A 23112-nucleotide genomic window follows, 5' to 3' on the forward strand; every position below is an offset into this window, starting at 1 on the left:
ATTTCTCTAAGTGTATTTTGGGATTTTTTTGTATGCATGTGGGGTTGTTTTTTGTTTGGGGGTGTCTTTGGGGGGTGGGTGTTCTGGGGGGTTTTGAAACAATCATCATGCAAAATCAGAACACAGGGGTTTCATATTTTCATCCTGAGTGCAGAGAAGAATGCTGGATTGTTGAGGCAGGGGAGATTAATCAAAAAGGAGATATACTTTTATATAAAAATTTTGAGAGTTATAATTAAGGCCTAGCTGCTAAAATGCTGAGCTTTAAAATTATTGCATGCTGCTGACTGTGTGGCTAGATTTAACCCAGTTTTCATGAGAAATCACTAGAGTCCAGCAGCTCTGAGTCCAGATCGTTTAAGTTGAAATAATATTCTAACTGAGCTTTGCTTGCATGCTGGGGCTCATTCGACCCGAAGAGGGCACTGTGCTCAAGTTCATCCTGTGCTCTGCCTTCAGAGGCAAGGCAGTGCCCATAAATGGGAACAGGAATGAACCACAGAATACTCACAAGAAATATACTTATGTCCTTTTTTTGTCTTATCTTTACACAACGATGCCAACCAAGTGTTGTTCAGAGAAATCTAAACATAGAAGTAGTAGTAGTTGTTTGGAGCTGTAGTTTGACATGAAACAAGTGAGAACTTAATTTAGAGTAACTGAAGACTTGAATTCTTTCTTTGCATTCTCAAAACTTTTCTTCAGGGGACAAAAAATCACAGTTGTCAGACTAAGCTGTGTGATGGTTCTTTTTTTTTTTTTTTTTTTTTTTTTTTTGAAGTCCAGATCTATATTGTGCTCCCTAAAATTGGCTTTTTTGCATGTAACATTACCGTATTTTTGTGTCATTAAAAATTATAGCCCAGGACTGCGACTGCCTCAGATATTGCTACGCTATGTAAAATAAATAAATAAGCTGAATAAGGAATAATGCTGCCATATCTTTTGCCTTAGGGATTTGCAGTCTTTGAGAAATAGGAACATGCATATCCCTTAATCTCTCCTCCTTGCTTTTCTTCCTTTCCAAGAAACTAGCACAGCTGTTGTCTCACTCCAGGCAGGAGTCTGTGATTGCTTTGGTTTACAGTGACAGTATGCTAGCAGAGACTAATGCTTACAGTTCTTGATTTATTTTCTTGAATATGGCTGCAATAGCTTGCTGCTGTTGAGCTGGTGGTTTTCAGTTAGGGCACTTGCCCCTTTGTGGGGTTTGTGCCATTGTTAAATTACATTGGGTGATGTGCATCATTCCCTCTTTTGTTTTTTACAGCAGGAAGGTGAAATGGAAGGCGAGGCAGTTGAAGCTATTGTGGAAGAATCGGAAACTTTTATTAAGGGAAAAGAGAGAAAAACCTATCAAAGACGCCGTGAAGGTGGGCAGGAGGATGATGCTTGTCATATACCACCAAACCAAGCAGATGGGGGTGAAGTAGTTCAGGATGTCAACAGTGGTGTGCAGATGGTGATGATGGAACAGCTAGATCCGACACTTCTTCAAATGAAGACTGAAGTAATGGAAGGTGCAGTGCCCCAAGAAACAGAGGCCACGGTGGATGACACACAGATCATAACGCTTCAGGTTGTTAATATGGAAGAGCAGCCTATAAATCTTGGTGAGCTTCAGCTAGTCCAAGTACCTGTTCCAGTGACTGTACCTGTTGCTACCACTTCTGTGGAAGAACTTCAGGGAGCATATGAAAATGAGGTTTCCAAAGGAGGCCTGCAAGAGGGAGAGCCCATGATCTGTCACACCCTTCCTTTACCAGAAGGCTTCCAGGTAGTAAAAGTAGGTGCAAATGGTGAGGTGGAGACACTGGAACAAGGTGAACTTCAGCCACAAGAAGATCCTAATTGGCAAAAAGATCCAGACTATCAGCCACCAGCCAAAAAAACAAAGAAAAACAAAAAGAGTAAGCTCCGCTACACTGAGGAAGGCAAAGATGTGGATGTCTCTGTGTATGACTTTGAAGAGGAGCAGCAGGAAGGTTTGTTGTCTGAGGTCAATGCAGAAAAGGTAGTGGGCAACATGAAGCCACCTAAACCAACAAAAATTAAAAAGAAAGGTAAGTCTGTTAGGGGATTTCTAAATTGCACCTGTTAGGGGATTTCTAAATTGCACCTGTTATGACTGCACCTTGCAATATGGTTGAAGTGACTGAGTAGATGCAAATGGGAGTAAAGCAGTCATGCCCAGTGTCTCTTACTCTTTTATATAAGAGCTCTTAGCTCTATTGTTTTCTGGGCAAACCTGCTCTCCTGCATATAGGCTTACAAAGGAGCTCGTTCTTGAGCGATGCTGTCATATTAGTATTCCTATATCACTGCAGTTGAAAAGATTCTGCTTTTTGCTGTAATGCATATTCAAGAGAATATTGTATAGATAAGCTTTACATCAGGAACCAACTATATAATTAGCTTTGTGGGAGGTTTTCCCTAGCCAGGTACTGGGTAGAGTGGATGGCACAAAATCCAGCAGTCTGTTTGACTTTTGCTTTTTGGAAACTTTAAAAAGGGTTTCTTAATTTACAGTTTTGAGTAGAGTGGAGCAAGAACACTAATTGCTGGCATACTAATGAAAATTCAAGAGAAGCTAATCATTGCCTGTATTCCTAATAGGAAATACAGTTGGATTTAATGGTACAAACTGAGTTCCTTGTAGTGGTTAAACCTCCAGGAATTTTTCTTTTTCCCTCCTGACCTCTAATGTAATGTGGTAGACCATGGTGCTGCCAAGAATAAATGTGACTTCCTTCATGGTTAGGTGTAAAGAAGACATTCCAGTGCGAACTGTGCAGTTACACTTGTCCACGTCGTTCTAACTTGGACCGCCACATGAAAAGCCACACTGATGAAAGACCTCATAAGTGCCATCTCTGTGGCAGGGCTTTTCGGACAGTCACGTTACTGAGGAACCACCTCAACACTCACACAGGTACTCTTGCTGTTACGTACGTTCCTTTAGTAGAATCTGCTCTGTCCTTAAAATAAAGGCAGATTGGGTCTAGGCTGAATCTGTCCAGTTCCTCTTATGGGATGAGTTAAAATGTAGGAAACTATGCAGTGCTGCTCTTTCTCATGTGAGAGCAGTTTTTCACCTGTCTGTGTTAGGTGCAAAGCTCGTTCTGTACATAGATATAAAACTGACCCTGGCTGGGATTGATCTGAAATTACTTGAAGCTCTAGAAAATGTTCTATTTGTCTTGGGTGTTGGTAGGGCCCTCAGTTTGCTGTGTTCTGAGCTTTGTGCCGCTATTGCTCCATGTGGAAAAGTAAGGTGAGGCTGGAGCTAAACAGAAAAGAGTTAAAAAAACAAAACAAAAACCAAACAGAAAAACCCACCACAGAGAATAGATTATAAACTGCGCAAGTGAAATGTTTAGGAATGATAGCACATTTCTAGTATTCCTTACTCGGGTCAAGTTTCTGTTATAAAACTTGAGCTAGGAGAAGTTTGGGAACTGTAATCAAATTTAAACAACTTTCTTGTGACTCTTCTGCCAAAAAAAAAAAAAAAATGTAATTCATATCCTTAGCTTTCTTTTCATACCCCTACTTTATCTAACTGAGTAGTTTGAAATTTACAAATAACCAAGTGATAAGAAAAGAAGGGAGTTTGTTTCCTCACTGAAGGGATGTTAAGTCTCTAGCAATATCTTCAGTCCACTGGTTATTTATACAAAAGCTATGACTCTTGTGTACCATTTGCTGCTGTAATCTAATCTTTCAGAACACAAAGGGAATTTTGCTAATTCATTTTAAAAAAAATAAAAAAAATTTTTTAATCACTAAATCTGAATGTCACCGTCTTCCTGTTTTGCTGTAAATAATTAGGTACTCGCCCTCACAAGTGCCCAGACTGCGACATGGCCTTTGTGACCAGTGGAGAGTTGGTTCGGCATCGCCGTTACAAACACACCCATGAGAAACCATTCAAATGTTCAATGTGTGATTATGCTAGTGTGGAGGTATGATAGTTAATTGTTACAGTACCAAATACTTGCTTAAGTGCTTCAGGACTTATTCACCATCTCTTATAAATTTTGTTCTTAGGCATTTCCTCCTTGACCATTTTTAAAAAAGGTTCTGAATGAAAAGGTTATAAATTAGCTCTGTTCTTGGAAGCAAGTGATGGGGTTTCCTCAGTTAATGAGAAACCAGTTTGAGGGCACTTGTGCACAGAGGCCCTAGATGATTTCCATCTCCTCTTTGGAGACAATAGTTGTTTTCATCACTTTTAAAATCAGCAGTCCTTTAAGATGGAAAAGGAATTGAAAGAGGCAGCTATTTGCGGAGTAGGATGTGCTTTTAGACTAGAGGTGTTCTCCAGTTTTAAAATGCGCACTTTACATCTTATATATCTGCTGATAAAGTGACTGTTGCCAAAATTAATGACATTTTTTCCTTCAAATTAGTGAAAAACACAACTTTGCTAATTCTAAAGGATTATCTAATATGCTCGAGTAAATTAACCTTGCTTGAATGTGCTCCCCTATTCCCTAAGCAGCCCTGTTGCTTATGCTGCAGGGCAGCTTTTAAAATTTAATAAAAATTACACTGTAAGATGGGGATAGGAAATCTGAGCAAGATGATGAGCAAGATGATTAAAAACTGGGACCTGTGCAGTGGAGGAAAGTGACAGTGGAGATGATGAATTGGGTGTTCAGTCTTGTTTGGGTGTTTTGGGGGGAGCGGTTTGTGGTTTAGGGGGTGCTTTTTGTTTTGGGATGTTTTTTCCTTTGCTGAGCTGTGATTGCAGTGCTGTAATTCCAGGCCTTGTGGTTTGAGTGCTGAATGCATTGTGTCACAGTGCATGAATCAGGAAAGAATAAGCAAGTTGGTCCTATATGAGCTGTTGCTGAGTTTTGTAGACAGAGGTTGGTGATTATGCAGCTTGCTCATAGTTAAGCAGAAAATGCCTTCCGTTCATGTCAGTGCTAATTCTTAAGCTGGGTTCATGCCTCCTAGGTAACAGCCAGAGAGTAAAGGGATTAAGTCACCCTGTTGACTGTAGGGCTATGGCTTTTTTGTTCCCTTTGGTGAGTTATTGTCTCCCTCAAAGTAACTGGAGAGGGCCCCAGGAAGCACCCTGTAGAAGAAATATGCTCTGCAGGAGGCACTGCCCCTCCTGCAGTGTTCCTTTGGTGCATGCTTTCCTGGAACAGTTTTTTCTGAGTATGTCTCCAGGATACTCTCAATGTTTAGGGTATCCTCTGACGTTGAGATGGTCAATATCAGTAAGGTGAGCGCAAGAGACAAAATCGGGCTGTGCTGAGTGTGGGAACAAGCATGAAGCAAGACTGGGAATAAGATTGAGATGTGGAGTTGAGTGGGAAGGAGGTATGAGCGGTTACATGCAGTGTAAGATTGGCGTTAAAAGGGGTTTGTTGTTTTTTATTTTATCTAGGTACCAAAACAAAATAGGTTGCCTTAATGAAATTCTTGACTGATTTCTTGTACTTTTGGAAATCTGACGCGTTCATCCTTGCTAACTCTAGTCTTGCTCTTGGCTTTCAGGTTAGCAAATTGAAACGCCACATTCGCTCTCACACTGGAGAGCGTCCGTTCCAGTGCAGCTTGTGCAGCTATGCCAGCAGGGATACTTACAAACTGAAGAGGCACATGAGGACCCACTCTGGTATTGATACTACCTCTTTAGTGTGCTGCGTGAACCAGTGTCTGAGTGTTGGGACTGTGCGTAATGATGCTAATGCCCTTAGTCAGCAAAATGCAGTCTTCAAGTTTAATAGAAAATCTTCATAAATTCTGTCAGTGAAGAGAATGCACAGTTTATCAGCATTAGTAAATTCATTCAATTGACAGTAGTGACTGCACTGAGAAATGGATTCTGATTTTTAATTTCACTGTGAGGTGACAAAATACAGATGCTTTTTTAGTAGGAAGATAAGAATTTTCTTCTTTGTCGTTGGTGTTCTACCTTCCACTGAAGGTTATAGCCGTTTTTAATTTCGTGCTTGAATGTAGTTGCAAAAGCGTCTGGATGCAGTTTGTGAAGATTCTCATTTTTTTTCTGTGATAGAAATAGGATTTTTTTCTAACATGGAACATTACTAAGTTCTAAGCTAAGCTAATGATGTTGCTAAAATATAATGACAGACATGTACTTGAATGTATGAGCATTCAAAATAAAATCTTAAACTGATGATGCTTGCAGGGTTCCAGCAGTCTGCATGTAGGTCTTGTATGCATTACTCATTGTAAGGACTAATAATTAACTCATTTGCTTAAGAGTGATTTTGTTTTGTCTCTGTGTTGTAGAAAGATATTTATGGGAAATAAAATTTCTAGAGAAAGAAACATTATTGAGCTGTTTGCTGCAAGTTTCTGGGAGGTGGTTTTATTCTGGGGCTTTTTGATTAGATTTCTTGTTAATAAAAGTACTCGTGCTACTTTTTTCCTTCCGTTACTGTAGGAGAGAAGCCATATGAATGTTACATCTGCCATGCTCGCTTCACTCAGAGCGGTACTATGAAGATGCATATTTTACAAAAGCATACGGAGAACGTGGCCAAATTTCACTGTCCTCACTGTGATACTGTTATAGCAAGAAAGAGTGACTTGGGTATGTATCTCAGCAGCTTGGTCGTTAGTGAAGTTAGTGCAGAAGATTGCACAAAACATACCTTCCCGGAATTAGAGTTCACGTTACCCAACAGCTGTCTTTTTTTCTTTAACTTAGTAATTGTGTAACTGCACAAAATGAAGCACAGGCTCAGATGTGTGGCTGGCAATACACACTTTTAGCTTACAGTAACTGCTGCATGCTATGAGAGTTTTCAGTTTCTTTTCATTATTTGAAAATGCAGCATGTTTTCCAAGCATACAAAGGCATGTTATTGTCATGCCTATAGATGCTAGGCATTTATTGAACTTAGACTAATATTTTAACTCTGTATGATTTAAGATGTGAGAAATCAGAAGGTCGTTTGGCTTGGCCTCCTACGTATTGGAGGCTATTAATTATCACCCAGATACATTTTCATCAAGCTAAAAGGCTTGAATTAGCCAAAACAATTTCATTTTTCAGGAAGTGGAGCTGTGTGCCACAGACAGAATAGGAGAGACTGAGTTGTCACAAAAGCCATGAGTCCTTGCAGTAGGAGAGTGTTGACCTGGTGAGCAGTACCCCATGATTCCAGCAGGCAAGCTCTCTTTTATGATATACAAGAAGGTGAAAAATAGTATCACTCCCAGAGCAACTGAAGATAGTATTTCTCGGTGAAGAAAAAGCTGAGATTTGCCATAACTTTGTCTGTAAGCAAAATATCAACCAAGTAATGGGAAGGCAGGGTCTCTTCCATAGAAGACAAATGTAAAGCACTACAATAAAGGACATTTTGAGAGGATGACAGTCAGTTGACACCACGTGTCTGCTGAAGCAAACAAGACCTGATCTACAACAGGAAGAAACTGAGATTAGCTGTGAAGAATTTTTTTCTTCTAATAATGATTGTTTAATCTACAGTAGGCTACCTTGTGCAGCTCATAGTCGGAGGTTTTTAGTGATTAAAACCTCTGCTAGGGATTAACTGTTAGTACCCCTGTTGCCTTCTAGTCCTGTCACTCTGACTTCTAATCCTGCAGAAAATCCTATTTCCCAATGTATTACCTGGTTTCTGGCTGTATTCAGGCAATTCAGAGTAGTCTTAAGTGTCTTGTGGACAGTGCTATATTTTACCTTGACTTTACTTTGTGTGTTGCGTAAGCTTTGCTAGCAAAAATGTGTGTCGTCCTATCTTCCAAGAGAATGCTTACAGATTACCTGAAGCAGTCCTGGTCACCGATGATCCATCTGCTATGTTTTTGAGATGGATTTTTGAAACTATCTGCACACTAACAGTCCAAGAAGCCTGCTGTATTTTGCAGATAATGAGTTTTTAATATAAGTTACATGGTATAACATCAAGTGCTTTATCAAATACAACCGTAGCTTTTGATTAGACCTTTCTGTCAAGAAATTATGCTGGTTGCTCTTAATTAGAAGCCTCTTAATTTTTTGATAGAACCTCAAATTAACAGTTCACTCTTCTCGCTTGAGCTCAAGAGTATACAGAGGGAAAGATGCTGAGAGATTGTATGCCAGGCTCTTTCATGCTTGGATAGCCATGGTGTGATTAAAGGCTCTACTTCTTGCACTCCTAGGTGTCCATTTGCGAAAGCAGCATTCCTACATTGAGCAGGGCAAGAAGTGCCGCTACTGTGACGCTGTGTTTCACGAGCGGTATGCCCTCATACAGCATCAAAAGTCTCACAAGAATGAGAAGCGCTTCAAGTGTGACCAATGTGATTATGCATGCAGGCAGGTAAGCTGGTGGGACTGGCACCCCTTAAGAGCATTAGGACAGGAGCTAGACGTGTAAGCTAAAAAAAATCGTATCTGTTAAGTTTGAACAGCTGTCAAAATCGGCGTTAGCTCCCTAATCCTTTTTAAGGGAATGGGAAAGTTCAGTGGCATTTGCTTCCTAATGCAGTGCTCCCCTGTAGAGAGTACCTTTTAAGGGAGATAAGTCACAACCTTGGCATGTTTGTTGACAAAAGGCTAAGAGTTCCATGTAGGATGGAAGCAGCTAGGACTGAACATGCCAACTATCAAGATGTTCTTGCGCTCAGGCAGGTACCATCTTCTCCTGGATGTTGCTCTTAGACTAAAGTGTTTGGCCTTGTCTTGGCAGTGAAAATAAGTTTTTTCTGTCTACATCTATGTCTACATCTGTGAGTTTTCAAGTTATTCTTCCTCTTTTGTTTGTCCCTACCAGGAGCGGCACATGATCATGCATAAACGGACCCATACTGGAGAAAAGCCTTACGCCTGCAGCCATTGTGATAAAACCTTTCGTCAAAAACAGCTCCTTGATATGCACTTCAAACGATACCACGATCCCAACTTTGTCCCTGCTGCATTTGTCTGTTCCAAGTGTGGTAAAACATTCACTCGCAGGGTAAAGGCATATACTGTTCTGAGGGATAGGGTTTGGGAGGCGAGGGCAGTGTTACCCAAAGGGAAAAGTGGCTGGGGCACAGGACACAACACTGACCTTTTTAAAGATAGCACTTGCTTCTTTCTGAAAGGCAGCTCTGGTACAACTCAGGAACGATACTAGCGTGTACTAGCAATGGCATCATGGGCAGCATGAAAACTCAAACTTTTTTGAGTAAAAGTTAGTGAAACAAGTCTACCCATATTTGTTAAATATTCTTCCTTTGCAAAGAGGAAAGAGACAAGCTGTCAGAAATGTCTGTGTAAATACAGAGCCAGAATATCTGATCTTGATTTCAATGCATGTTGGGTTTTTGGGTTTTTTTCCACCCTGAACAGAACACGATGGCCAGACATGCTGATAACTGTTCTGGCCCAGATGGTGGGGAAGGAGAGAATGGAGGAGAGACAAAGAAGGGCAAACGTGGCAGAAAGAGAAAGATGCGCTCTAAGAAAGAAGATTCCTCTGATAGTGGTAAGAAACAACTCGGTATATTCTGAGAGTTACAGGCTTGTGAGACACTGTTTCTTTCTTAGATGTTAGTTTGCAAGTTCTGCAGGTTTGTTCTGGTACCTGAAAGGCTTTTATCTACTTGGTAGGGAAAAAAATGATAGCATATGGCCCAGTGCATAGAGGACTGTACGTATTTGGGAGGGATGGCATGGATTCTGCTGTCCTGGGCCTCTTCCAAGACTGAGTAGTTGGAAACAATGCTTGCCTAGTCTGTGCAGTTGTCCGTCCTGCATGATCTTCTGCGTGCTAATGGAAAAAATACCAGATGATGTACTCTTAAAGTCACGTTGTCCCCTGTTTTGGCCTGTGAGCTGCTGAAGTAGACAGACTATTAGTTGATAAAAGTTGAGATCAGAGGCAAATGTGAAGAAGTTGTAAAAGGGTAGGACTTGAAAAATTCAATAAAGGAAAGAAATTTGGCTTTGAATGACCGCATACAGTAGCGCAGCACATAGATACATACCTCCGTGTACATAAGGGTATATGTGCTTACAGACATGAGGAAACATCTGGAAAACAGTAGTGTCCTGAGCTAATGTGTGGTCTCATGGCAATTAAATCACTCCTTTCGGCATAATCTAACTGAGGGGGATGAAAGCGCAGCATGTTCAGAATACTCGCAGGCTTTCTGGGATGTTGAACTGAATTTTCCAAGCCCAAAATACACCTATAAAATGGCAGTGTATGTTGAACCTTGGTATGTTTGACTGCCTTCTGTTTTCTCTCTTTATTTACATGTGAGATTTGAAGTTGAGGCATGGCATGTGTTATGACAGCCCGTATTTGTGGAATCCTAAAGACCCAACGGCCACCTTTTTGAGGGTATTTTTCCCTCAGTGGTAATCATTTTATCACACCCTGGTCAATAGTTGTGCAGTTACAGTACTGTTTGGGTATCCCTCCCAACTGGAAAGAATTAGAGTCATTATTGCAACTTCTAAGAAAATTAAATTTCTACAGTTCGTTCTTCCCCCTCAAATAAATGGAAGCATGCCTTCTGCAATGGCTCTCCTCTTTATGAGGAAAGTAAGCCTTTCTTCTGTGCAGTGAACATGCTTAGACGTTTTGGGGCAATCATTTTGCACTCCAAACAGGCTCATCCCCTTGACATCTTTGACAGCTTTTTGTTTGCTTTGGTTTTGCATGGAGTATTCTGGGCATGTTGATGGTGCGAACCCTGGTAATTTCAGAGATGTCCTGAAGTGTAAAACTTGAAGCCATTAGCTTAATAAGCCACGAAAAAAAATTGCAAAAAGTTGCAGCTTGCCGTGAGCACCATTGGACTGGAATCAGCTTTTAAGAGATGCAGTGAGTCGGAATGGAGGGGAGGTGCTGTCATAAATCATCTGGGGGTGGACAAGGCCTCAAAGTATTTGGCTGTACTACCTCAGAAGAGAGAGGTCTTGGGGAAGATGCTCTTGGTCACTGATTGGTGATCTGTGGTATGTTGGTGGTCCTAGAAAGCATGGCAAGTGGTCTGCAAAGCCTATGTTCAACTGTGATGCTTAAGAACTCCTCAGTTCCATGTGGCTTTGCTAATTTCAACTTGATGTTTTGGGGCCCTGGATACTAGTCCCAGGGTTTAGGAACTGCTATCTCAGTTGCTGATCTACTTTACAGAAAAAGGTAAGTGTGGTGCTGCTATTTCTTGAGGGCTAGGAGACTTGCTCTTGGATCACTCTTCACTTCTGGAGTGTTTCATAGAGATAGCGAAGTCACTGCCACCAGGTAAAAATCATGTTTTCTTTCCCTTTCTGAACAGCAATTTGTTCTCTTTAATGTGAGAATAGCAGACTGACAATCTGTGCCACCATCTTCTCAGCGCAGACCACATTCGCCTTCTCTCTCATCAGTCATCTAACTCCCTTCTGTTGAGGACTAAGTAGTAATGGTTCTTTGTAGGTGGATGTGTTTGTCCACCTGTTTAAACTAAAGACTTACATGATGCTCTTTTTGAGGTTTTTTGTTTGTTTTTCTTCTCTAGAGGAAAATGCTGAACCAGATTTGGATGATAATGAAGATGAAGAGGAGACAGCAGTAGAAATTGAGGCGGAACCAGAAGTCGAGCCAGAGGCTCCTGCACCACCTCCTAGTAAGAAACGAAGAGGAAGACCACCAGGCAAAGCTGCCACCCAACCAAAACAATCCCAGCGTAAGTCACTACTTGAAGTTTGTTACAATTTTGTTTGAGCTGCTTATTCCTTGGATTTGGCAGTTCTTATAAGAGAACTCCTCCCCTTAAGTGAGCTTATTTAAAAAAAATAAATAGCTGTACTTGTCTTTACTTCGCTATGATCTCACCTTCTGCCTGACGCTTGTTGCAAGCGTTTCCTGGTCATTAGGGAACATACGTGTTTCAGACCATGCAAAAAGGAGAGGACATGACTTGTTTTTTTTCTTTGATAACATTCTAGTTCGTAGGTGTGCAAACTTCTCATTTCTTTTTGCCCCAGTTACTGGGTGTCTGCTAATGCTCCACTTGCTGTTAGAGCAACTGTTACGAGAATCACCATAGTAATTTTTTTACCTAGTTGCTAGACTTTTACAGGTATGCCACGAGCAAACCTGCTTCAGGCCTGTATTTTGGGGAACAACATAAATGTAGAATAGTTGCAACTCCACAGAGGTTTCTCCTTACACGTAGAAATCGATAGCTATGCAAAGTCTTAAGTAAAATAATTCTAGAAACAGCAGGAAAGGCACGTTTGTTCCTTCAAGGGGTGAACGTTCCCCGTTGGCTTAGCTGTCTGATCGGTGCTCCAAGTACAGCCCATGTCCTTCCTAGGCTTACAGTCTGCAGAAGCGTTTTACACAGCATCACTGTGGACTCTCCTGAATTTGACTGAAGCTTTGCCATATATATATGGCACCCATATGTTGATTCAGTCTTGTTTGATTACTCTGCGAAAATTGTTTAAGGACTGTCTCATATATTCCTGTATGCCGTTTGATATTTTTACTGTTGCACATCTTCATACAGGAGCCAGGGAGGTAGGGGCATGATACTTGGATGAATGAGAGGCAGGTTGAGTTATTCTGCACTGAGGTGGGAATGTGTCCCCCTTGGGGGGCCCCCCTCACCTTTTTATGCAAAAGTCTAAGTATCTACTGAAAAGTCATCTGATGAGGTGCAGGCCAGCCCTGGAACAGGTAAAAAAGAACCTGTCACTTCCCTCCCCACTCCTACGCCCTTTCCTGTTTTCTGCCCTTCTAGCTGCAGCAATCATTCAGGTTGAAGACCAGAACACTGGTGAAATTGAAAATATTATAGTTGAAGTAAAGAAAGAACCTGATGCAGAAACAGTAGAGGAAGAGGAAGAAGCTCAGCCTGCTGTAGTGGAAGCTCCCAATGGAGACCTCACTCCTGAGATGATTCTCAGCATGATGGACCGGTGATGGAAGACGACCACGCTGGCTGACTGAACTGGCCTGGGCTGTGTTTAAGCGGCTCAAATCTACTTTTCCTTTTACCTTTTTTCTTGGCTTTGGGAAATGCATCATTTTAGACCATTTTACCAAACATACTGGGAAATAAAACTTCAAAATGATGTTAGAATGTGATTTAACTAGAACTTGCTGTTTTATGTTAGCATTTACAGGATCATGGAACATTAGGAAACGTTTTGGAGTCCTTGAGGGTTTCCTGTGAGATGCTTGATTAGTTTTGCTCTGAACTGCATTGTAAAGCTGCTCCAAGGACGGTGTTTACGTGCAACAAGTTTTAATATACAAAAGTGGAAGCCTTGACTAGAGTATGTGGTAAACCACTCCGGACTTGCCCTTCCAGTTCCCAGAGTCCTTGAGCCTTCTTCTCTTTCAGTAGTGTTTTTAACTGTAAATGCAGACTTGGGAGGGTTCTAGACTTTTAAAATGTTTTTGCTTTTCCCCACCGACTAGTTCCGGTTCTCCAAGTCAGCTGCACACGGTAGTTTTGGCATGCTCCAACTGGTTTCTGTCCTTAATATGCTTTGCTTTCTGCAAAGCATTTCTGTAATGGTCAAGCTTGTAAATAACTTTTTTTTACATTTTAATCTTTTTCCATTAATTAAGAGGTATGCAAAAATGCAGTTTAAATAAACCCCAGTATTTTAATTCCCTTCAAACTAAGAGACAAGAGAATTGATAGAGTGTAAATGTTGGAAAAGCTGTTGATAACCAATCACGTAGAGAGAGGTACCCAGACTACTTGCAGAACAACAGAAACCCACACGTGAAATCTGGTTTTGAAGCACACAGAACTGGCATTTGAAACATGTATAATTAACCTTCTTTTTGAGTTATAATTTCACGACTACATTTTCTTTGCTCTATCTTGTAGTTGTATTTTGTGTTTATGAATCCTATGTTAAGGCAGAAGTGGTGATTTATAAGTGGGTCACTGCAGCCCTCAAAACCTGGGCCAGGAAATATTAATAGGTCAGTAATTATACAATTTTGGATCTCTAATAAAGACAAAAAAGGAATAATGTGAAATACAAATGATGCCTGTATATGAAATGTCACATGTTAAAATATGTAAGCTTTTTATAGAGCCTCAGTCTTGCTGATTTCAAACAAATTTTTCTTCTATGTATCGCTTTTAAGAGAGCTATCAGTTTAGCTATCAGACCCTAGGTTGATGCATTTTTGTACTTAGCTGTACTGTGTGATATTTTTCATTATTTTAGGAAGCCAACATGGGAAAAAAACTGTTATAAAATATGTAATGGGGTTTGAAAGCTGGGAAGGAGAATATACTGCTGTACAGCTAATAAATAATAATGGATTAACATGTGTGCTCACTGGCTGCTTTCTTTGTATTTAATAACCGTTTGTCCTGGCAGTGATCTCCAGGCTGTAGTCTCTCCTCCTCCTAGAAAGATGCTTCAGGCCTGCCTACGTAAACAAGGAATATCTGTTTACAATGCGTTTGCGCGCCTCATGATGGGTGTTCCCCCTACCCTGTGCTGAATGCAATGTAGCTAACGGTGACATTAAATTATGGTGTGCTGCTTTTTGCCAGCCACAGGTGAATGTGTACACGTAATCAAATGTGGTTACTGTGGTCAAGCTAATACACTGCTAGTGTACAGTCTGACTTGCCTTGTAGCAGCTGCTTTGTGTACTGTGGGTCTAAGCTGCTTGCTCAGCTGGGGCTGAACAAAGGAACATGCCAGGGTGAGATAATAACAATGTGCTGGACTGGCCACTCGCTAATTTAAACAGCATTTACTGCTTGAGCCAGAAGTAGTGTGGGATTATCAGTTGCTTTTGTTCATGTTGTCTGTGACTTCAAAGATTCCTGCCAGTCATCTAAACAATGGGAATATTAGTTTCATTTCTCAGAATGAAATGGAAATAAAACTTAGACTTGCCATGGTGTATGTTCCTCTACATAGAATTAATTCTAAAAGTAGCTTAAAGAGCTGGCTGAGAGTGAGCAGTTGAATAACTGCAAGCTGTGTAAGTTCTGGATAGTACCTTTCGCACAACTGACTTCAGAATGAGAGTCACTACAAATGACATACTACTACTTCTTAAAAAGAAGTTATTTAAAAGCGCAAAAAGGAGTTAGTTGCTAGGCATAATTTTCAGTAGATGTTGGGTGACTAGGTGTCTCTGGTCCTATAAGATAGTCCTTTTTAAACTTGGAAAGAAAAGTTATCCAGAGGTTGGTGCATGAAATCTTGAGCAGGATGGAAGCTTGCTTCAGCAGGTGGGAAGTGTAAATGCAAGGCTTTTTTGGGAACGAGGAGCCAGATCTGGCTGCAGAGGAGGATAAATCTGAAGTGGATTCTCAGCTGGATAAGGAGCTTGTATCATCAGGAGCCCAAAGCGATGCTTCAGACGGAGGCAGTGCTCTGAAGAAAGCACCATTTGCATGAGCCTAGAGCAAGGGAGGCTGTGTAGTAAGCAGGGGAACTAAGCTGTCTTCAGGGCCTGTGCTTTTCTGCAATATGCTTCAGGACTGATGGAATAAAAAGATGTGCTGCTAACAGAGGTGCTGTTGCAGATGGCTGTGTCTCAGCCCCTTCCTGTCTGTGCCCAGACCAGGACTTGTGCTGTAGCTCCACCATGTGCCAGGCAGGTTGCAGTGAGTGTGCTATCTCTCCTCCTGTAAAGCTGATTGGAAAAGAGGAGTACCATAATCTCCTAAACCCTATGGTTTAACCCGCTACTGAAAAGGGGAGCATGAAAAACATTAGTGTTGCTTTGTTTTAACTTTGTGATGGTCACTAGTTAAAACAAAGCCCCAAGGAGGACTTGCGTTTGCTCTAGCAGAGGCCTGCCTTGCTCTGCACAAGCGCTGCTGTACAAGCTCCCACAAGCTTTTTGTGCTTGTTTTTTTGTGCTTGTTTGTGCTGCTGTTCCTAGGTGACACCAAAGCTCAAGGCATGTGTTGCCAGCTGCCCTGGAGTTCAGAGAAACTGGGGGAAATTGCTTGCTATATATGAATAGCTTGATGGCAGGCTGGAAGACAAGAGGCCAGATGTATCTGTCTAAAAAGTACAGGAATAACTGCTTCCAAATTGTCTTTTGTCTGCTGGCAGACTGTCATGTTTCTTGGCAGTTCCTGCCCTGCTACCTGCTAGTCACAGCCCACTGCAACAGCAGATGTGGGAAGATGAAGCTGATTTACCAGGGACCTCTGGCAACTCCTATTGTGCTTTTCTGAGGGAATGATTTCTAAGCAACATTACTTAACACAATAGATACGCATAGAATTCTTAAATTATCAGATCCACCCTATATGTATCGTAGGCTGCTTTGTGATTTTCCCTTGAAGCCCAAACAAGGGTTTAATAGGGATGGGAGCAGTCACACTGTGGCCATTTTCTTTTTTTCCTTGGACAGGTCTGTCACTGCTCTTTCACTTGATAGCTCAGTTGACCTGGTTTCTGCATGCTTGCTCAGTGAATAGTACTGTTTTGCAGCCTTTTTCTGGTGTGACTTGAGCTCAGGCTTCTGCCTTGGGCAAGTATCTCCATTTATGTTCCTCTCTCACAGGTTTCTGGTTTGCCCTTGATTGAGCCGCTCTGGAGAGATCCAGTGCGACTTTCAAACAAGCTCACGAAGATATGGGTCCAGGGTGGTGAGTGCCAGCATCTCCAAGTGGTGTGGCCAAGTCTGAAAGCAGGCAGCACATCTCTGCCGTAGGAAAGTACAAAAGCCCCACCACTGTTACCCTCACTGGAAAAGCTGTGTCCTGGACCATGTGTGAAAAGGCATGGCTAGCTTGCATCATTGTAGCACCCACCAGCCTGGCCATGCTGAATTAATAAGCTCTTCGGTGGATGGAGGTGTAGGATTAGTTCAAATGGTTTCCAGACTGCTGCCAGCATCTCTCCTTTAGTGCACTAACTGCAAAGACTGATGCAGAATGAGAGGAAAAAAGCCCTGCTGAGGAAGGGAGGTGGTGCAGCTGCAAAGAGTGCTGTTGCAGGTCTGTTTGCTCTTTCTCCTGGCATCCAGCTTTAACTGATTTGCCCGGCTGCCACCTCTGGTGCTCTGGGCTGCTCTCCTGAGGGCATGCTGAAGAATGGCATTAGCACTATTGGACAACATGGAGAGGGGCTGGTATTGTCTCTGAGTGATTCCTGCAACCTGCCAAAAGCACGTTTGACTTCCAGCACTTGAGAGCTTCCACAGGTTAGAGGTACTAATTCTTTTTATATTACTAACCAGGTACTAAGCCCACATCTTTAGCAGAGAGTATCAGACTGAGGTTTCGTTGGTACAAACCGTGGCTTTCCCTCTTTTGCCTCAATGGAGAAAAAAACTAATGACCTCTTCTACTCTTTTGTCTTCAGATCTTTGGAACAGTCTTCATGTAAGTGGTTCTCCAGATGAGAAGGCGGCAAGCGCAGATCAGAGGACAGTTCAGGGATGCAACTGTGGCAGAGCCCCTGAGAGCTAGAGGAGCAGGAGCCACCCTGGGTGGAGCAGTTAGCATTTTCAGAGCTGCCGGACTCCTGCAAGGCTTATGGAGGGTGGGCAGTGCCCCCTGTGGGCACAGTGAATCTAAGCTAGCATCAACACAACCAGGCATGTGGACATGCTGTCCTAAGCTATGCTGGTGGGAGCAAGGCAAGAGCTGCAGTAGATTTGCTGGTCTGAGTGTGTATTTAAGAACAGCCTCTGAAACTTCAGCCAGAGCTGTGCAAGCTCCAAGGGAGTCTTCAGCTGGAAGTCAGGCAAGTGTGGCAGAAAGCCAGCATGAATGAATAGGAAGAAAAAAGGAAGCATACAGATGGTAGAAGGGGTCTCACACTACCCAAGAGCAGACTTTGCCTGAGCATGCAAGGATGGAGTTGGGAAAGCCAAAGCTCAGCTGGAGCTGGACCTAGAGGATGTGAAGGGCAATAAGAAAGGCTTCATTATCAAGAAGGGTGTCTTCATCAGCAGCAACAGGAGGGGTGAGGAAAATGTGGATCCAATCCTTAATAGAGCAGAGGGATTGGTGACAAAGGACATGGCTGAGGTACTCAGTGCTGCTTTTGCCATGATTTTTATTGGTGAGGTCTGGCCTCAGACCTGCCAGGTCCCAAGCCTCATGGCAGTCTGAGGATTACATCTGAAGGTACTGAGAAAGGTGGCCTATGTCATCGCGAGGCCATGCTCTAAAATCTTGGGAAGGTTCCTGCTGACTAGAGGAAATAATATATTCCACCCATCTTCAAGAAGGGCACCAAGGAAGATCTAGGGAACTGCAGGCCAGTCAGATATACTTAAGTCCCTGGGAGCGAATCGTCCTGGAAGCTGTTTTTCAGGCACATCAGATGTTGACTGGGAATAGCCACCATGTCAGGGGCAAATCCTGCCTGACCAACTCCATTGCGTTCTCTGAGGACATGGCTGGCTGTGTGGACAAGGGGAGGACTGTGGATGCTGTTTGTCTTGACTTTAGCAAGGTCTTTGATACTGTCTTCCACAGACTCCTTATAGCCAAGGTGGAGACACACGCTCTGGAGGACTACAGGGTGGGTGGAAATTTGGCTGGACTACGAGGTTCAGAGCGCTCAGCAGTACAAAGTCCAACTAGTTATAAAAGGTGTTCCTCAGGGATCAATTGTAGGGCCAGTACTGTTTAACACCTTTCTTAATGACCTGGCTGATTGCCCAGTGCGTGCTCTCATCAAGTTTGTGCCTGGTACCATACCGAGGGGAGTGGCTGATATAGTGGAGGACAGCACTGTTGCTCAGAGGGACCTCGACAAGCCAGAGGATTGAGCTGACAGGAACCTCATGAAGTTAAGCAAAGGCAAACACAATGTACTCCCCTGGGAGGGAGCAGCCCATGCAGCAGACCAGGTTGACTTGACTGCCAGTGGAGCAAGGCTGCAGAAAAAGCACTGAGGGTGCTGAGAGACAAGCTGCTGGCCAGAAATCAGCAGGGTGCCCCTGCGCCAATGCACCAGGGCTGGCTTAGCAATAGTGCAGCCAGTGGGGCAAGGGGAGGGCTACTGCCCTCCATTTGGCTCTGGTGAGACCACAGCTGGACACTGACACTGTTTGGGCTCCCCAGTGCAGGACAGACAGTAACAGACTGGTATGAGTTCAGCAGAAGCCCCTGAGACCTGGGAAGGTCCTTGTACTCCAGAACGGCACTGGAAATGCCTAGCCCCGATACACTCCATATGCTCAGGAGGAAGAAAGAAGAGATGGGTTCCTCTGGGCATCCTGACAAGGGTGTGCTTGCACAACAGATGGGGAACACTTGGGCACATATTTTCCTCTGCCCTGCTCTTGGGGAAGATGTTCTGGTGCATTGATGCTCAACATGTCCTGGCACATGGGACTCAGTGTTTTGGAAGATAAGCCTGGGGATGGGGCTTGCCAGGAGCTCCTTTGTGCTTCTAAGCTTCAATAGGAGCCATCACCTAACGGGTGCAAGGGGACAGTTGCTCTTTCCATGTCCTGAATATCCTTGCTAAAGCCATGACAAAGCTGGGACCTCGTGCCCCTTCTGAGATGTTCAGAAACCAATAGCATGGTCTTCTGTAATCCTGGAAGAGCCATAGATCCAGAGACGGCTGTCCCTGGGGGAACTCTGCAAGCGCTGGGCAGTGAACATCCTGCCTCTTACTGGTGCTCATCTGCCTATTGACATGGCTCTCAATGCTCAGAGGAAGGCTGCTTCCACTGCTCTGCTCTTACCCCACAAGGAGGTGCCAGAGCTGAAGGTGGTCCCTGTCCTGAGCTATGCTCTCCATGGCTGCCTTCCCTGAGCTGGCAAGTCGAGGCCACTGCATATTGTGGTTGGGCTCTATGGAGACAGCAGCCTCTGCAGGGAGATCACTTCCTGCCTTACTTTTGCATTTAAGGAAGATTTGAAAATGCCATGTTTTCTGCTTGGCCCTGGCTACCAACAGTACTGTCACCCAGCCCTGTCAGGGATCAGCCCATCCTGGGCTATTCCATCCCTGGAAATGCTTCTTTGAGAGCCCTTGGTTGGCAGATTCCGGCTCAGGGCAGCCTGGAATTTGATGTTTATAATTATAATTTAGGAGGATGAGGCATCTGGTACCCTCCATTCCAGCTAGTTGTGGGTACTCAGGGGGCCTGCTGAGAGCAGCTCTTCTGGCTCCGTCAGCACATGCCCCTGAGACTCTGGTAGGGTTTGCTGAGCCAATGCTGAGAGGTTTTGGGTCTCATGGAGTTCTACAGCACTGCAAGAGTCACAGAACAGCCTTCTGCTGCATCCCAGACACCTCTGGCTTTTTACCCGGGCCAGAGTTTTTGCTGGGAGAGGAGAGCAGTCAGTGTACCTGCACTATGCTCACCCACATTGCTCCAGAGAGGCCAACCTGTCTCTGCCTCTCCTCCTTGCTTTAGGCCAGTGGTTGTGCCACAGTGGCACTCACTAAGGGGCACTTTGGCATGACACCCAGTGCCTTTCTGCTCACAAGCAGCCACATCTGCAGTGCCCTGTCATTGACACTGGAGCCCTTCAGCTGCCCAATGCAATGTTAAGGGCTTGGGGCAACCCCTTCATCCAGCGTCCTGCACAGGGACAGAGCTGTTCCCTTCATGCTTCCCAACCATCTTCGGGCACTGAGGCAGAAATGTGCACCCATAAACTGCCCTAGAGGGGTGCAGGGCAAGAATAATTCAGGAGCCTCAAAGCTTGAAGGCTGGAGCCAAGGAGAGAAGACACTATTCTCAGCAAGGAGGAGGTGGCTGCACACACCCTGCTTGCCTATGAGAAATGACAGCTTTATCCCATGTGGGAGAAGAAAGGCTGAAGGGGACACTCAGAAGCAAAGCATTCTCCTCCCAGGTGTATTTACGGCCTTGCTTGTGGCTGGGCCTGGCTGAGTGAGCCAGCGGGGGGCCTGGTAGCTTGGGCGCAGGTTTTAACGGGCCTGCGTGGGCTGCTGGCTCTGTCGCTTTCATTTCACTTCTCTTACTCGCTCGGTAAATCTTGCCTGACGGGGCAGGAAGAGGCACTGAGCACTGGAAGGGGGAGGAGGTGCTGAGGCAGCGGCACTGCCGGTTGGTAACCTCAGCACTTCCTCCAAGCAGGGTGCCTTTTGCTCCAAGTAGGGGCTGTGCTGAAGGATGCTGCCCTGATATCTCTGTGCCCTTTCCTGGGTGGTCACCGTGGTCCCAGCAATGGCTGTGTCTCCTGGAGGGATCCCTGCTGAGCTGCAAGGTAAGCATCATCCACCTCAATGCTTCTTGGGTGTCACATGGAACCTGCTGATCTGGGGCCTGCTCGGCTGCCCTCATGGCGGTACTGAGGGTGGTGGGTCTGCTCTTGGGTTCCTCATCAACCCCAGCCCAAGCGGATCTGAGCAGGGCCAAGAACACAGGGTCTGCTCTTGGCTGCAACACCTGCTCACTTGAGGATGCTGCTTAGACTGAAAGCGTCCCCTAAGAACAGTCTGGCTCCTCGGGGATGTGGTTTTCTGAGGCTTCCGCTGACCAGAAGGGTTTGCAGGTGCAGCATGATGCAATGGACAGCTGCGGGCTTGGGATCCCCACGCCAGCCGAGGGATCTCCAACACTTCCCAGGGGCAGCCTGACTGGCACCATGCTTGGCAGGGAGGCATGGCCTGCAGCCCTGCCATGGCTCTCAGGTAGCAGAGGGATGTGTGAAATTCCGTGGCTAGCTACTGCTGAGGCTTCAGGGAAGGTTCCCAGACTTCCAAGATCTCACTGAAAAACTAAATGACTGCAGGAGAACTAGGGGCCCTAGCTTCACCAGCCCCATTGTTGCTTGCAGTAGGGTGGGAAGGCTTACACTGTTGTCACAGACCCGATTCCCAGCTCTACCAAGTTGCATCTCCAGGGACACGGTGGCTTAGGCCACAGGACCTACATGCTCTGCTCTTGACTAAGGCAGCAGAGCCTCCAGGGGCATAAACCTGCATAGAAAATCCTCCCATATTGGACAGATGTGCAGAGAACAGGCTGGATAAAACCATTTGTGGTCTCAGGATGCAGAAAGCCAGATGAGAGTTTTGACAAGAAAACTCCTAGCACAAGAGGGATATGAGCTAACAAGTCCTCGCGGCCAGGAGAGGAGCTAACAGGGCTACCTGCCGCTTCAGCGATGGCCAGAGTGAGCAGTGTCATTGTGAAAATGACACTTAGTCTTCTTTGCAAGGAGACAGACAGTTGCAGTTCTAGTCACAACAGCTTGTTCTGAGCAAAAGGTCTGAATCATGAGAAAAAGAAGGGCAGCTAAGCAGAGAGGTGAAGCAAAGCTTGAGATGAGAGAAAGCAAACAGGAGTGGAGCTTGGGCTTGCCTACAACAACCATGGAAGTGACAGGATTGCAAACATGGGGAAGCTGGCACACATGACAAACAGTGCACATCATGGCCAAGACAATTTCCAAAAAAATGCAAAGGCATAATACATCCCTGGATGCATCATGGAGAGGTCAGGACTCAGCTGCGGCACTGAGGAGCTTGTGGTGGGAGAGCACATGTAGAACTCCCCACCAGCCCTGTGGCTAAGTGCAGGAAGGAAGGAAGAGAAACAGGGACTCAGCTGGAGCACAGTACCAGATCCCGATGAGCAAGGCTGTGCCAAAGCATGCGCAGTGTAATCCTAGCATGAGTAGGCAAATCCACATTATGTTGAAGTCAAATGCCAGGTATCCTAATAAAACCCTAAGTTGTGCTCCAGGAAAAGCCCTGAAGGATCCCACGTAAGGAGGCCAAGCAGCATGTCTGTGGAGGACAAACTGGTGGTGCTGAACGACTGTGCTTGGTCTCAGGTGTAGCCAAGGCTGAACATGCCAATGAGCTCCACGTATCACTGAGCTCTGCATGCCACCTGAGCAGCAAACCAGATTCAGACCAGGTTTGTGAGGAAGTGCATAGCTTGGATGAGAAGCTGTTAAGCGCCGACAGCTCAATCTGATGCAGCCTCCAGCTTTGCTGCACAATCACAGAGAGCAGGTGGTGTCATCAGTGTCTACCTTCAGATGTGGGTAGAGAAGGATTAATTCCTGGAGGTGAATGGGATGTGTGGCTAAATTGGTTCATGTCTGTTTGGGAGAGTGCAATACCAAAATCAACTACTTCCTTTCTGCAAGACCACAAAGTAAAGAGGGTCTCCATAAAGAGGGGCAAATGGTCAGTTTGGAATTCATTGCAAAGGACCTGTG

The 23112-nt window shown here is 44.4% G+C and overlaps 2 protein-coding genes across 15 annotated transcripts in view; both read left to right on the forward strand.

Moving 5' to 3' along the window:
- The window catches only part of CTCF (CCCTC-binding factor), a 38898-nt gene extending 24620 nt beyond the window's left edge, over positions 1 to 14278 (forward strand). For 7 of the 9 annotated variants that reach the window (XM_068955344.1, XM_068955343.1, XM_009686814.2 and 4 more), the window contains 10 exons: positions 1271 to 2063; positions 2762 to 2932; positions 3832 to 3965; positions 5515 to 5635; positions 6431 to 6580; positions 8161 to 8321; positions 8775 to 8957; positions 9335 to 9470; positions 11494 to 11661; positions 12724 to 14278. In XM_068955344.1, the coding sequence (XP_068811445.1) occupies positions 1283 to 2063; positions 2762 to 2932; positions 3832 to 3965; positions 5515 to 5635; positions 6431 to 6580; positions 8161 to 8321; positions 8775 to 8957; positions 9335 to 9470; positions 11494 to 11661; positions 12724 to 12905 (2187 nt within the window). In that variant the 5' untranslated portion in view covers positions 1271 to 1282 and the 3' untranslated portion in view covers positions 12906 to 14278. The remainder of the gene's footprint in view (positions 1 to 1270; positions 2064 to 2761; positions 2933 to 3831; positions 3966 to 5514; positions 5636 to 6430; positions 6581 to 8160; positions 8322 to 8774; positions 8958 to 9334; positions 9471 to 11493; positions 11662 to 12723) is intronic. The other 2 variants (XM_068955346.1, XM_009686815.2) reach the window with 1 other exon arrangement.
- Positions 14279 to 20948: 6670 nt separating this feature from the next.
- Positions 20949 to 23112, forward strand: part of CARMIL2 (capping protein regulator and myosin 1 linker 2) — a 38060-nt gene continuing 35896 nt past the window's right edge. For 4 of the 6 annotated variants that reach the window (XM_068955558.1, XM_068955561.1, XM_068955564.1 and 1 more), the window contains exon 1: positions 20950 to 21144. In XM_068955558.1, the coding sequence (XP_068811659.1) occupies positions 21105 to 21144 (40 nt within the window). In that variant the 5' untranslated portion in view covers positions 20950 to 21104. Of the gene's footprint in view, positions 21145 to 23112 lie in introns of all 6 variants that reach the window. The other 2 variants (XM_068955562.1, XM_068955559.1) reach the window with 1 other exon arrangement.

The sequence above is a fragment of the Struthio camelus genome, chromosome 10, assembly GCF_040807025.1.
Source record: "Struthio camelus isolate bStrCam1 chromosome 10, bStrCam1.hap1, whole genome shotgun sequence".
NCBI classification, from domain to species: Eukaryota; Metazoa; Chordata; class Aves; order Struthioniformes; family Struthionidae; genus Struthio; species Struthio camelus.